Raw genomic sequence first — 15,387 nt, 5'->3', positions numbered from 1 at the left:
AGTCAAGTACAACTTCCTACTTTGTTCAATTGTCTTTTGCTCCTTTTTTTTCCCAAAGACAGGTCAAGTGATTGGGATAGGTGCAATGCTTTAAACTTTGAGAAATGAATAACACTCATTTATTTTTTTAAATAATTTTTAAAACAAATTGGTGGGTATTTTTTTTTTTTTTTTTTACCATAACTGTGTGATGGTAACAGAGAGTGAGTGATGTTGAATATGAGCACTGCTGTGATTCGGTGGCAGAGGCTGCAAGTGCTGTGAACAATAACAGCAGTGCTGCTAATCAGTCAACTACATTGAGGTGTGATTGCTTTTAAAAACTGTGTAACTGTTATATAAGCGGCATTTCATATGAAGAGGCGAAACTCGATATCAGACTGTTGTTTTTTTGCCTCAACAACCCAATTATTTCCATAATTTAACAGAACTGGACTGTTGCCAAGCAACCCAAACATTCTCCTGCACTCTTGCTGTTGTTTGTGTCCAAGGTTACCAGAGCAGCTGCTTAGTGGTTTTAATCTACAATACTGTAACGTAAAGAACTCCTGGCTGACAGTGAAAAGTCCCAGTGATGTTCTTGGACGACTTTTTTCTTATCGTCAAATCAAATCAACTTTATTTATATAGCACTTTAAACACAACATTGATTGATCCAAAGTGCTGAACATTGCAGAAACAAAGCATTAAAAAGTAACAGAGAAGAATAACAACAATTAAAAAAACAAAAACAAAAAAAACGGGTTACTGAACATTAAAAGCAATTGAGTAAAAATATGTTTTAAAAACACCAATAGTGGGAGAGAGACGGATGTCTGGGGGCAAAGAGTTCCATAGTTTTGGTCCTGCAATAGAAAAGGCCCGATCCCCATTGCACCTTGTCCTCGATCTAGGCAGTGACAGAAGGTTTTGTGCAGATGACCCTAAGATCTCTCACCGGTTTATATGGGGATAGGAGGGGGGGCAAGTCCATTTAATGCCTTAAACACAGTCAGAAGTCTTTTTAAAATCAATCCTGAGCTTGACTGGCAGCCAGTGTAAGGAGGCAAGAACTGGGGTGATATGATCTCTCCTTTTTGACCGTCTTAGGACTCTGGCTGCTGAATTTTGTATGAGTTGAAGGCGGGATAGAGATGACTGAGTGATACCAAAATAAAGTGAATTACAGTAATCGATGTGAATCACTCATAATGCCTCCTTTTGATTCCAATTGCTTGGTCTGATGTAAGTGTTGTAAAATAGTAGGCTGCTACTTGGCTGCTTTAAAAAAAAAAAAAATCTTATTAACATATAATCTTAAAACTTGTTAAATAGTTTGCTTTAACTTTACACCCAAAGTAGCCTATTTTGCAGACATTTAAAGCGTTTCATGTACTGTAAGCTAGTTTTCTAACGTCAAACTTCCTTCTTTATTTTGAAGGTGAAACGTCTTATATCTGGTGGGAGCCTGGCTCTTTGTGTCTGACTTGACCGAAGTCTGTATAAATACAGTCTATGGGCTTAACGCACCGCAGATGGAAGCCAGTAGCCCACTTCAAACGTGTGAGGGTCTCGTTTAAGCGGAATTCCGCCGCTGCCACACAGTAAAGGGGGCACATCTCGTCCCCGCCGCAGTCATCACCCAATCCCGGTAAGAGAGCTGCCGTTCACGACTCTTCCTGTCTAAACAAACCTGCTTCTGCTTTCGCTCGTTTTCAAACCAAACCGAGGGTTGTTTTCAAAGTTTGCGTTTTTTTTTTTTTGCAATTGCAATTGCAGGTTATTTGAGATCTGATTAAAGTGTTAACAAAATCCGTTCCGGGATTTTTTTTTTTTTTTTTTGTCTTTTTAAATAAAATAAAAAATATGTTTGAATTTGTTTATTTCAATGAAAAGTGAGCTATTGCGTGATTACATCTACAGAATGTCCCTTGAACTTTTGTACAGTAGGTCCAACATATTCCCCTTTCACACGTCTGATTTCACAGACACCTTACTTTCAAAGCAGTAGACTACTTTGATATGTGGATATATACAGGAAACAAGTTGTACGGGCGTTGGCTATCTGTCTGTCTGTTTCTGTCAGAAGTGTGTGTGTGCCGTGTGTGTGAACTATACAGTTACATGCTCACTTGTGAAGCCAAGGCTGCTTCTGAAATCTGTTTCCAGTTAGTAAGTCTGCTTTTTCACTCTCTGATGGAACCGCTGAGCTTAAAATGCATCACAGAAGTCAATTAAAATTCCTGTAGTTCCGTTTCATTGTCCTTTTTATAGCCTGTGTGTGTGTTCAAATGCATGTTATTCGTCTGTCTTTGTGTTGTATTGTTGTGGTTGTGAAGTGAGATCTATGTGTTTGATTGAGCTCTTTCTTGTTTTACACATAGATCAGATCACGTGGCAGAAATAGAATGGATGAAGAGCAATTATTCAACTTACATGCATCATCATCAAACATCTTAATCCTAACAACTTTTGCTTATTGTTACAGTCATATGGAGATCTTTTTCTTACAGCGCCAACTACTGCAAATGCACAGACACAGACAGTAAATAAACTAAGAAGGACCCATATGTGAGACTGACATTTTGTAGCCTGTCAAACACACACACACACACACACACACACACACACACACACACACACACACACACACACACACACACACACACACACACACACACACACACACACACACACACACACACACACACACACACACACACACACACACACACACACACACACACACACACACACTCCAAAGCACCATAGGGAGTTTTAGTCTGACTCTGTGAGCTGCCTGCATGTTAAAGAAATTACCATGAGCTCATTGCCATAAAATACATCACAGGATCGTAAAACTTTATGCATTTTGTCTGGCTTCATGTCATGGTAAGTCCCTGTTGTGTTTTGCCTGATGTGTTATTACAGGATAGAATGTAAATGGGCTGCAGATGCTATGTTTCTTCTTTTCATGAATCCCTAATGGAAAGCCCCATAATTTTAGAGCAGGGTTTTAATGGAGATTTGAATGGGGTTCTGTGGATTTAGTGCTCTGACAACATGAAAGTACATGCAGTCAGGTTGAAGTTTTAAACTTGGCAGTGTGTTTTCTTTGACCTACAGCCACTGCAAACTGTTGTGATGAGCTCGGACTCACAGACAATAATCCGAGGTTGGGATATTGGCAGAAAAAAGGCTTTGATAGATAGCTATAACCTTGGGGAATATAAGTGAGAGGCTGGAAGCAGCTGCCCCACATCAAAAAACAAAAACAAAGAACATATCACACAATACAGATCAGATATGCTTTGATTCAAGGAAATCAGGAATATTATATTAAATGTTAACGTATTAAACAACAAGACTTGTTGAGGAGTGTACTTCCATTTTTCCAAAAGTTTTACAACAATGTTAAAACTAGGGCTACCACAGGGTAACTTATGACATCATAGACATCATACCGTCAGAAGCAAAAGGAAACACCTAGCTTAGCTCTGTCAATTTCCCTGTAAGCTCCCAAAGCAAACAGTGGCGACTGATTAAAAAAACAAACAATATTTTTTTACATTTTTTTTCAGCAGCCTTAGAAAAAATATGATAAATGTTCACGAGTAAGTCTCAGAGGTCGAGACCCAGCTAAGAAAAACTATCTGTTAGCTGTAGCTTCAAAACGTAATTCACATTTGTTTAAGTTAGATATTTTAATGGAACTTTAACTAAAAAACATACAAAACAAAAAAAAACTGGCATGTTTCCCAAGCTGTTGAATCCCTTCTTTAAACCTAAATTTAGTAACACATGGGTCAAACATGTAAAGAAAGGTGGTGTCAATGTGGAAGATGACACTATCCTCCACCATCAACAAACACTAATGAGGGAAATTAAACAGAAGTGTAACATTTATTTAGGAATACAGAAATCATTTTGGTGCCTGGTGGTGACCTGACAAATTGCTACTGACACCAGACCATAATATTGTGTTTCCTTTAATGTGGTGACAATCTGTGAGTTCACTCAGTCTTGTGGTAAAACAGTTAAACTGACGCTAAATGATCTAAACAAATATGATTTCATTGTTAGGGGAAGAAACTGAAACAATAGTTGGGATTTGCAGACACACACGCGCACACACACACACTCGAACATTCATGGAAATGGAAAGTGGTCATACATAGCTGCTGCTGATGGGTTCCAGTTTTTTCAGCTGCTCTGCCCTGAAAGACATCTCAGTCTATGAATTGAGGACAGAGGGCGGAAAAGGAGAGCGAAAACGATTAGTGCAGAAACCGGAGTGCGCAGGCAGAAACTGAACAGACTGAGTTATGTAAAGGTTGTAGAACAGTTCAGGCTTCTGGTAAAACCATCATGTCAGTCCTGTTGTAGCGGTACAATCTGTGTTTCTTCATCCTCACTCTACACGACTCAGATCTGTTCTGTCTGCTTTAGTCCACCTTTAGGAATGTGGCTCAGCGCAGCCAAATCAAACAATTCTATCTCTTTGTAGGCTGATGTGGAGCTCAGATAGTCTGACTCACTGCTCTGTTTTCAGTACCGATGTGTATTTATTTTGAGATAGTGTGACAGGAATCAGGGCTAGGAATGCTCTTTAAATTCATATTAGTATGTTAATAATGGAAACAATTTATAAATGGTGAAAGCTAAAGGATTAGTTAGTTCATACTTTTCTTGATGTTTGTGCAAAAACCAAAATAAGAAATTAAATGAAAACAATCATCACTGAACTCTTATTTCTGTATAGTCAAAGAACCTGGTTAAATAAATAATAAATATATTATTTAATGTAAGTGTTGTGCGAGTAGCTAAAACAATCAGCTAAGATTAGTTTTATCATAAATGTTTTTCCTGAAGACGAGGCAGAAAACGTCTTTGAATGATGCAACTTCAACAAGAGCTTCATAAATAAGGATACAAAAACCTCATGTAATTTCTGACATGTTGATTTTATGCTGTTTTTCATCTCACAGCTTTTTGACTGTTGATCATTTTTTTGTTGTCACTCTGCTCTGGAACCATTTGGCAGGGGATTTTGGGGATTTTTTTCTGCCATGATATATAAGAAAAAGATAATTAATTTGGAAAATATATTAAAGATTATGAATCACTGACAAATCCTCCCGAAAAAATAAAAGATAGAATTTTATTATCACTGACAGATGCACTTTACTTTATCTGTTCCAAAATCAATACAGTTTATTTATTCTTTTTAAAAATCTACATTTAATAATACTAATACGTGATGTCATAAAGGGAAAATCTCTAAACGGCCTGTTTGAGCACACATTTTCTGAAAAGTGGAGCAGGCAAAAAATAGAGAGGAAGGATGGTCTTTTCTATTTTTTGCATAATACTGGTATGTGACCTTTAAACCAGAGCACACAAGTTTGGGAGACATTCTACCCCAACACAGCTGAGAATCATAAAAAATCGAATCTTTTTCCCATATACTTCAACACTAAGTTCAGATTTTTACAACCAAGAGGCAAACACAGCAGGTGTGCAAACAACTGCAGTTTTTTTTTTGTGTGTGAGGATGGCTCACCAAAAGCAAAGGAATCCCAGATAAGGTTACATAATAAAATGCCCATTTTTACTGCAGAAATAAACACATTTACAGCATGGTTCAGAAATGTTTTAGTCTCTGTACTTATTTCTTTATCCGTAAAAACTGTAGGCGGGTTTTGGCAACCAAAATGGCCTCAACTCCACCGCTTTGCTAGTTAGAAAGGTGAAGCATTTACAGTCTGGTGGCCATTACTGAACTTTGTAACGCATCATCAAAACAATAGGTAACGTCACTATGACAATGTCTATGTTTGATACAGTCTATGGTTTAAACCTTTATTTACTTTTAAGACACCAAGAAGCCTTGTAACATTTCCCTCAGACTGCCACATGAAGTCAATCATTTAAGAGAGATTGCCAGACGTCAGAGAATAAAAAGATTGTGTGTGTGTGTGTGTGTGTGTGTGTGTGTGTGTGTGTGTGTGTGTGTGTGTGTGTGTGTGTATTTGCATGTATGTGTGACTGGACTGTGCCAACTTCTGATGGAGACTTCCTGTTTCTCAGTTTTCCCTCTACATTCTTTAGCGATAAGATCATGCCAATACACACAAACACACATGGAGGGTATAAGACACTTTTTTGTATCAAGTCGTGTGTGTCATGGCCGTGTGCTCTCTCTCTCTCTCTCTGAGTTATTTTTGGTCTGCTTCCCCCGTCATTTATTCTATGCCACATGTGTTTTCATGTGTGCGTGACTTTCCTCTCGTCCATATTGCATGATGTCACCTTCGAGTTTTGGTTTTACACCACAGGGTTTTGGATGGGAGACTGCACAGAGCTCTAACTCTTACAGTCAGGTGACTGAACATTTTACAGAAGTGAGACTGAATGTACAGGGAAAGAGAAAAAGACAGAAATAAAGGAATCAGAGGAAACTATCATCAGTGGTTTTCAAACCGGAAGACGTTTTCTAACAACGAATGGCATGAAGAAGAAACCGACAGTGAAGCTCAAGAATTGTGTAGTGAAAATAAATGAATTAGGAATTAGTATTTCATAATTCTCCCTTCTTACCGAACCCTTATGTGTGCCAAACACAAAGACCTATTCACCAAAAAAAAAAAACAGTTTGCCCTTTCGGAGCCAGGTTAGTGAGTCCAAATGATGTCAATTCCTGTACATATTTACGTCCCCATAATGTGATTAAAACAAGTACACACACAGAGTTGTCCCTGGCTGCTGTAAACTGCCTTAAAAGTCAGCATCATTTAACTGTGTGACACAGCTTAATTTCCCGTTTAACGGTTTCTATGGTGATCAAATGTTGTTTTTGCATTGGCAGCCTGGCTACAAGAGAATGATAGATGGGTGCTGTCGTACCTCTTAGACAGCAGGAACATTTATCGCGGAAAAACAAAGTAAAGACGTGAAGAAACACGGTCCTCAAAGCCCTGTGACGTCAGTGTAACCTGATTTATTCTTCTGCAACCTGTGTGGATCATGGCTGGCTTCCTGTCAGCCATTGTTTGCCTCCCATCAGATAACATTTTCACCATGTTTGTAGCCAAGCATTTTTATTAGCTGCTCTAACAGGCTCAGACCCACACCATGTTCTCAGGTAGTTTTCCAGTGCAGGTATAAAGAAAAATAAGAAAAGAGACTTCTAATTAGAGTGAGTAGAGGCAGAGAGATAACCTGCAAATATCAGACCTTACTTTTCATGGCTGTCTGGACTTGCTGTCTTCGTGTGAAGATGGTTGGGCAACCTCACCCAGTCAACAAACAAACCGGCTGCTGGTTTTTTTCCATTAATAAGTGAAGAATTAGCAGCTCACTGAAAGGAAGATGTATGCCCACTCCACATGTTGTCAGTGGAAGTTTTGTACCCCCTTTGCTGAGGAGGCAAGAACACAAAAGAAGTGATTTAATCAACCGTATTAGCTGTATTACTTTTAACCTCAGACACATTCCTGCGTCAGAGAGCTGTTAGATGCTGTAAGGCTCTCTGAAGCCTGGAGTGGACCGTTCAATCCTGACAGCATCAAAACAAAAGGGAATTTATTTCACTGAAACTGAATGCTGATTCACTTGGATGTATGGCTGTGAATGAATCCCAGTTTTTAAAACACAGGTGTTTTGTGAATCATGAAGAACAGCAGATAAATAGAAAATGTGAATTCAATGAAATCTTGAATATTTTCCATGTAATTGCGTACTAATTGAGGATGAACTTGATGTAATGTTATTAAAGGGAATTCAGTTGTTCCCGGACTTTCTTGATCTTCAATGATAATTCCCTTTCAGGAATTCTAACAATTTAATTTCAGATTCACTTTTTGGAACGACACTTTCACCATCAATAAGACAGATTGGTAGTTTTGGTGGACATATTTTAAAGCTGTCATATTTTGTGCCTTTCTCTGACAGATTCAGATATCGTATCAGGATTTTTGTTTACCTTCCAAAATTATTCGGATGGGCATAACTATCAACAAACTCAACTCTTTCAGCGTTTATAAAACAAAATGATTCCCAGCTCTTTCGGTATTTCTCTTTTCTTTTTTTTTTCTGGGAGCTTAAAGAAATTCAAGAAAAAGGAGGATTTGACTGTTTGTGAACGCAACCTGAACTTGTGGTAACGTTGGTCCTGAGCCAAAGCCAGAACTTCCTCATGAATCTGAGCCAACGTGCCACTCCAGCCAAGAGGCCAGCACTATAGTTTGTGGTTTTGGTGGTATCCTGGGGAGTGGTCCATGTGAGAGGTGGAGTGAGTGTGAGTGTGTGTGTGTGTGTGGAGGTTCTGTCAAAATGCTGTCAACGTTCCAGATCTAACCACATTAGTCATACCAGGCATTCCTTCATACATTCACCTCACTGTGCAGCCACACACACACACACACACACACACACACACACACACACACACACACACACACACACACACACACACACACACACACACACACACACACACACACACACACACACACACACACACACACACACACACACACACACACACACACACACACACACACACACACACACACACACACACACACACACACACAAACACTTAGATGAAGTGAATTCCTCGCGTTCAGCCAGTGTGAACCCCGATGTGGGGAAATAACGGGGCAAACAGATTTAAACCATCTTTTCCTCGACATTTCTGTGTGTTCGTGTTGCTGTGATCCTGTTGTGTACCATTTGGCGACCCTGTAATCACAGCTGTGTGAGTGAGTTATGAAGATCAACGTGGTGATTTGGGTTCTATGTTTGGGAACTTTATGTGTCTTATTTTAGGGAGAGTGGTTCTAAGAGGCGAGGAATGAGTTGCACAAAGAAGCTTAAATTGGATTTAGAACTTCATGAACAAACTGCAGGAAAATCAAATGTGTTCATTGACTCAGTGACCTGTGAAATATGAGAAAAATCCACATCTATACATTGGTGATAAAATATACACTGAGGGGTGCAGTTTACGTTAACTTACTCATATATCCTGCCGTTCAGCGTGTTTGCATAGATCCTGTTTTTGTAACACAACTAACCTTGCGAGTTTAACAACAAACAGAAGCAGTGGTGTATAGATGTATAGTAGTATCGTATATTATAGCTGTATATTATATTTTAAGAGGGTCTTTGTGAACTGTATTGTATTTAATATTCTATCCTTCCTCAGCCGTCCAAATCCTGCAGACACCACCGAATTGTCACAAACAAAAGCTGATTACACTACACCTGAAATTTACATTCTTAATGTTTGTGATGCTTTAAAATCTGCTGATGGTCTTTCAGGGATTATTTGACTGAGTTGAACATTTGGACAAAGGCTGGGAAAAGTATGAGACAATAAACAAGGTTATAAAATTAAGTTCCTTTGTGTTTTAGTTTTCAGCCATTTTTTACTTGGAAAAACAAGATATTGTACAAACTGATCAGTTTAAAATTAAACCAGGATTTTGTTTCCTGCCCTCATACAACATTGAGGATAACATATAACCTAATGACCCCCAGTTCCGTAAATAAGTCGTCAGCTTGACTTTGACAGACGTGCTTATGAGAAATACAATAATCAAGCTGATGTTGTTGGTCATTTGTCTCCGTCTGATACCAGCTGTCGAACTTTATTGTCTACGTTATCAGTTGTAACTTGTTCCCAGTGACTTTATCAGGCACAGAGGAGAAACTAAGAAACACATGAAGCTCTCCCACTTCTGTGCAAACACAAAAGCACTCGAGTCCGCACCTGGATTCTGCTGCTGTATACAAAAGATTATTTCATTAGCACATTCCTTCAGTGGCGATTCTAGAATCTGGTGGGGCCCTAGGCAAAAATCTCTTGGGGGGGCCCTCTCTCCAAAAGACGGTAATGACACATAATTCCACGTTTTTAGAACGTTATCGCCAAACGTTTTCAGAAAGTTATCGCGAAACGTTTTAGAACGTTATCCCCAAACGTTTTCAGAACGTTATCCCCAAATGTTTTTAGAACGTTATCCCCAAACGTTTTTAGAACGTTATCCCCAAACGTTTTCAGAACTTTATCCCCAAACGTTTTCAGAAAGTTATCCCCAAACGTTTTCAGAACGTTATCGCCAAACGTTTTCAGAACGTTATCCCCAAACGTTTTTAGAACGTTATCCCCAAACGTTTTCAGAACGTTATCCCCAAACGTTTTTAGAACGTTATCCCCAAACGTTTTCAGAACGTTATCGCCAAACGTTTTCAGAACGTTATCCCCAAACGTTTTCAGAACGTTATCGCCAAACGTTTTCAGAACGTTATCCCCAAACGTTTTCAGAACGTTATCCCCAAACGTTTTTAGAACGTTATCGCCAAACGTTTTCAGAACGTTATCCCCAAACGTTTTCAGAACGTTATCCCCAAACGTTTTCAGAACGTTATCCCCAAACGTTTTCAGAACGTTATCCCCAAACGTTTTCAGAACGTTATCCCCAAACGTTTTTAGAACGTTATCGCCAAACGTTTTCAGAACGTTATCGCAACTATAATGTAAATATAATACGACGAGAGCAGCTGATTCAGTAGTGATGTTGTGATATTTAGAGCTTTTAAAAGACTGAATGAACAAACCTTATGTTCAGCTTCTGTTTTCTCTCTTCATCTTTTCTCTCTCCAGCAGTCCAAGCAGCAAATAAAGCTCCCTGCAACTTTAAACAAACTTTCACCAATGATTTCAATTATCTATCAAAATCATATCGAAGCACAGAATAGCATGTGCTCTTACATAAAACAGATCATTCAGTTTAACTCGAGACACTTGTGTCCTCCACTGAAAATGTGGGGCACTCTAGATTTCCTTTTTATATAACTGTGAAAGAAACACGAGAGTTAAGTTGGAATAAATAAGCAGCTTAAAATCAATCTCTTGACTTCAAAATAACCATCATTTTCCCTTTTACTTTCTTAGTTGTTCTTCTGAGTCCCTGGAGTGACAATGTCCGACAGCTCACACTGTTCCTACTGTGGAGAGGACCTCGGGGGGAAGAGGTTCATCCGCAATGAAGGCCGGCCAGTATGCATCCGCTGCCACACAAAGTTCTGCGCCAACTCCTGCACCCAGTGCCATCGACCGATACCTGTTGAGTCGAAGGTATGTGTTATTGAGTTTTCTTTTTTGTTCTTTTACATACAGTATCATCAGGGGTATAGTGGTGCGTCTTTAATGTCTTACATCCACGGGCTGTTCTTTCTTAAGGAGCTCAGCCATAAGGGTCGGTACTGGCATGAGGAGTGTTTCCGTTGTGCCAAGTGTTACAAGCCTCTGGCCAAGGAGCCCTTCAGCACAAAGGACGACCGCATCATGTGTGGAAAGTGCTGCTCCAGAGAGGACGCTCCCCGCTGCCACGGCTGCTATAAACCCATACTTGCAGGTAAGTGATAAACTGCAAACCCTGGTTTTCAGTTTGCAGAGACACACTGTTTAAAATGGGTTTTGTGAAATAGAAACATTTCTAAAGAATCCAATGTTCACTATATACTGTATGTATCTAATTCTCCTCATCATTTCATGTTTAAAGTTTTTGATTGTTCATCAGAACTTTCATGATTTTTTTAATTTAAACTCAAAATATTCAACTAACAATGACACCAAAAAGAGAAAGCTGTGCTACTCATGTACAGCCAAGACTGTAAAAACCTGGATTCAAAGACAAATAACTAATTCTTTTATAGCACTTTCACAACTGAACAAAACTCCTGAAAAAAGTTTTCGAGGTGTGAGATTTGAGAAGGCAGTAGATATGATCAGGAGAATTCACCGAAAGTGAGTGGGAGTGGCAGGTGGAGTTTACTCTCTACGATTGAGGCTCGACTTTAGAACGCGCTGACATTTACATTTTCTGTTCCCCAGAATGTTCTTCTTCGCTCTTTTGCTGATATTGTGATTCTGTAAAGCTACACGCAGCACTGATAAAAAGGCAAATATTCTTAAAGTGTCGTATGTTGCTTCATCTTCCACTTTCGCCTCGTTCTTTTTGTGTTATGTCTTGCCTCAGGAAGCCCTCCACCCATCCTGCCGTCTGACAGGGACAGTCTCCCACTGTGGGGTGTATGTGTGAACAACTAGATCAGGAGGATTTCAGGGGCAGTCCTCCTGAAATGATCTAGATGTTTTCAGGAGTGCATTTGTTAAAAATGACTTTAGAGAGCTCTCACGTTGAGTAAAGTGTGGATGTTAACTTAAACATAAACTGTTTCCTCTCTCTGACTTCGCATCTCTGATCTCCTGCAGGCAAAGAGAGCGTGGAGTACAAAGGGAACTCATGGCACGACGAGTGTTTCACCTGTTGCAACTGTAAACGACCAATTGGATCGCAGAGTTTCCTCTCTAAAGGAACGGACACTTACTGCAGCCCATGCTATGACAGAAAGTTTGCCAAACACTGCATCAGCTGCAAAAAGGTTTTTTTTTTTTACTGAAACATTGAGAAGACCCAATTTTCTTATTTCTCCTAATAACAGCTGAACAACCTGAAAGACATAACGTAGTGAAATATATTCAACCTTTCAGACAGCCCATGCATTACTGATGATTGTAGTTAATAAGAGACTAAACTTTAAGAGGACTGAAACAAATCAACTTCAATGATCCTCTTAAGATCCACTGAACTTATTTAAAAAACACATTTAAAAGCTAATATAACTTTACCCAAAAAATCTGTTCACCCTTGTGTTCATACACTTAGCTCTTCTCTTGCATCTGTTTCCAGGCGATAATCTCTGGAGGGGTCAATTATCAGGACCAGCCTTGGCATGGACACTGTTTTGTGTGCAGCTCCTGCTCAAAGCCTCTTGCTGGGACAAGTTTCACCAACCACGAGGACCAGGTCTTCTGTGTCGCCTGCTACAAAAGCTCTGTGGCTAAGAAATGCAGCGGCTGCCAAAACCCCATCACAGGTAGTGATGAATTAGAAGTGATGAAAGTGTCATACAATACGATTAAGACAAACAGTGGATAAACAAACAAGCACACGAGCTGTTTTTTTAATCATGGTATTAAAATATATTTTGTGCGCAAAGGAATTTATACTACATTCAAAAATAAAAGGAAAAGCCTCCACTCACTGAAGTACATGTATCTTTATCTATTCAGGCAAGCTGCTGGCCAGCCAGCTGAAATGTGTGTTTTAGGTTACAGCCGTCAGTTATGTTTAATTTCAATTAAATTCTGATCGGTCAGTTAGGTCTTTATAGCAGACTGCTGCTATAAAAAAGAGGAACAAAACATGGAAGGGCTAGATAACAAAGAAATCATCATCACTAAAGAACACGACATGAGTGATGGCAGCTTTTTAAGACTGATTCATGGAAAATAAATCACATCTGGAACCTCTGATTCTGGTTCCTAGAGACTGGAGTTATTGTAATGTCACATCATTTTGGATAAATGGAAGAATCCAGAGTGCTTTTAATGTTTATGACATGTTAGTTGAGAGTTGCCAAGAAACACTATACAGCACTATACATGGGATCAATCTGGGTTTCATTACCTTGAATGAGACGCTTAAATCTGATTCTGACCCGAGGTTTCTACAATTGTTTTGGATTTCAGGCACTTAATCATCCATCACATCCATTATCTTTACCGCTTTTTTCCCCGTTTGGGGTCGCGGGGGGCTGGAGCTGATCCCAGCTGTCATTGGGCGAGAGGCGGGGTACACCCTGGACTGTTTGCCAGGCAATCACAGGACATATAGAGACGGACAACCAGCCACACTCACATTCACACCTACGGGCAATTTAGAGTCACCAATTAATCATGTCTTTGTCTGTGCAGACCTACTTGCATATCATGAAGCCCCAGATTGGATAAACGGGGGCTCTCATTTAAATGGTACATCAAGAGAATTCAAATACTGGAGCATGACATAGAACTATTGTCAACGTGTAAAAAAGTCGACATGACCACCAAGAAAACACTTTCAGATGTCCCAAGAAAAGCGTACCCTGGGAAAATGTAATTTCTTAAAAACTAGGTAAACTGAAAGCTTTCAAACAACCAAAGCAAAATATCATGGCTGCTAACACAAACTAGATATTTGCAGTTAACTGGTTACCACTTGAGTGCAGAAATCTGATTAATAGGATATACTATAGTCACATGATAATTCCATTACTGAAACGTACGGGGAAAGGGAAGAAACACCTGGACATACAGAGCCATAGAAACTGTTTTGAAGATTTGAGTGTACTTACATTTCCTGCTGTGGGGTTAAAAAAAAGTCAAACCCTCCCTTCCTTTTTTTCTCCTGTCAGGTTTTGGTAAAGGAGTGAACGTCGTGAACCACGAGGGCAACTCATGGCATGAATACTGCTTCAACTGCAAGAAATGCTCCCTCAGTCTGGCCAACAAGCGTTTTGTAGCCAATGGAAGAGACATCCTCTGCTCCGACTGTGGAAACAAGTAGACATCAAGAAAGTGGTCAACAACCTTCAGTCATTGTTCCATCTTTTCTTTTCTGCATAAAGGCCAGAGCCTCCATTTCAAAAATGTTTTTCTATGTGTTGATTTTTTTTTGTAAAATGATCCTCAGAAGGATTAAAACTGCTGGGACCAAAACGTGTTGATTTATTGATGTGCTGCTGCGTGCTTACATATAATATACAGACTGATCGCCATGACTAACAAAGCAAAACGAACAGCGTTAAAATGCTAAAGCGCTAAAATAAATGAGCAGCTCATACACGCATTAATAGAGAAATAATTAAATGTAAGTAGAAGTGAGGTGATGTTAAATCTGAAAAAAAAAAATAAAGAGATTCAAATTTGATTGTTTTAATTGTATATTTTACTTCCTTTAAAAGAATAGTTATTTCTTATGTGGCTTTAATGTCTACTTACTTTTTTTAAGTTGATGCTGTCCTATGATCAAAAAGTTGACTTTTTTGAAATCATCAAATTTCAATCTATATTTGTCATTTCTAATTACTAACAAAATGTAAAAATGAGCATTGACTGTGTATCTGTATCTTTTTTTTATAGTCTATGGTTTTGAATACATTTACTTTAAAGCACTTTTCTAAACTGTTCCGCTCTGACACATGCACGTAATATATTCAAACTGTACTGCCTGATGTCTTTTACAATAAAACCTTCTACAAAACTATGATGATGACTTGATGTAACATTTTTTGGGGGGACTGTTTAAACAAGATTTTTCTTTTCTATTCATATAACATTTAAAAAATATATTTTGAGGAATATAAAGGGATTATGTGATCCTTTCTAGTGAGAAAAACATGTGTGTTGCCTGTTTACAATATATTTACCTAAAAAAAAGGAAGTTCAGACTTTTGAAAACAATATGGCCACACTATAAAATCTTGGTAAGATTAAAACATTTCTATTTTGCA

General features: G+C 38.9%; 1 protein-coding gene across 1 annotated transcript; it reads left to right on the top strand.

The window, feature by feature from the left end:
• The first annotated feature begins 1,455 nt into the window (after positions 1-1,455).
• Positions 1,456-15,140, top strand: LOC132988085 (four and a half LIM domains protein 1-like). The gene is made up of 6 exons (XM_061055213.1): positions 1,456-1,630; positions 10,943-11,125; positions 11,231-11,405; positions 12,266-12,435; positions 12,744-12,930; positions 14,290-15,140. The coding sequence occupies exons 2-6, from the start codon at positions 10,970-10,972 to the stop codon at positions 14,439-14,441; spliced, it is 840 nt and encodes a 279-aa protein (XP_060911196.1). The 5' UTR covers positions 1,456-1,630; positions 10,943-10,969; the 3' UTR covers positions 14,442-15,140.
• Positions 15,141-15,387: the final 247 nt, after the last annotated feature.

This window comes from Labrus mixtus, chromosome 14 (genome assembly GCF_963584025.1).
Source record: "Labrus mixtus chromosome 14, fLabMix1.1, whole genome shotgun sequence".
Lineage (NCBI taxonomy): Eukaryota > Metazoa > Chordata > Actinopteri > Labriformes > Labridae > Labrus > Labrus mixtus.
Note: the sequence above shows the minus strand (reverse complement) of the source record. Positions and strands in the feature narration are given on the sequence as shown.

Coding starts and splice junctions, on each gene's coding strand:
- LOC132988085 (XM_061055213.1), top strand. CDS start 10,970: ATGTCCGACAGCTCACACTGTTCCTACTGTGGAGAGGACCTCGGGGGG. Junction 11,126..11,230: donor CGATACCTGTTGAGTCGAAG/GTATGTGTTATT, acceptor TTCTTTCTTAAG/GAGCTCAGCCATAAGGGTCG. Junction 11,406..12,265: donor CTATAAACCCATACTTGCAG/GTAAGTGATAAA, acceptor GATCTCCTGCAG/GCAAAGAGAGCGTGGAGTAC.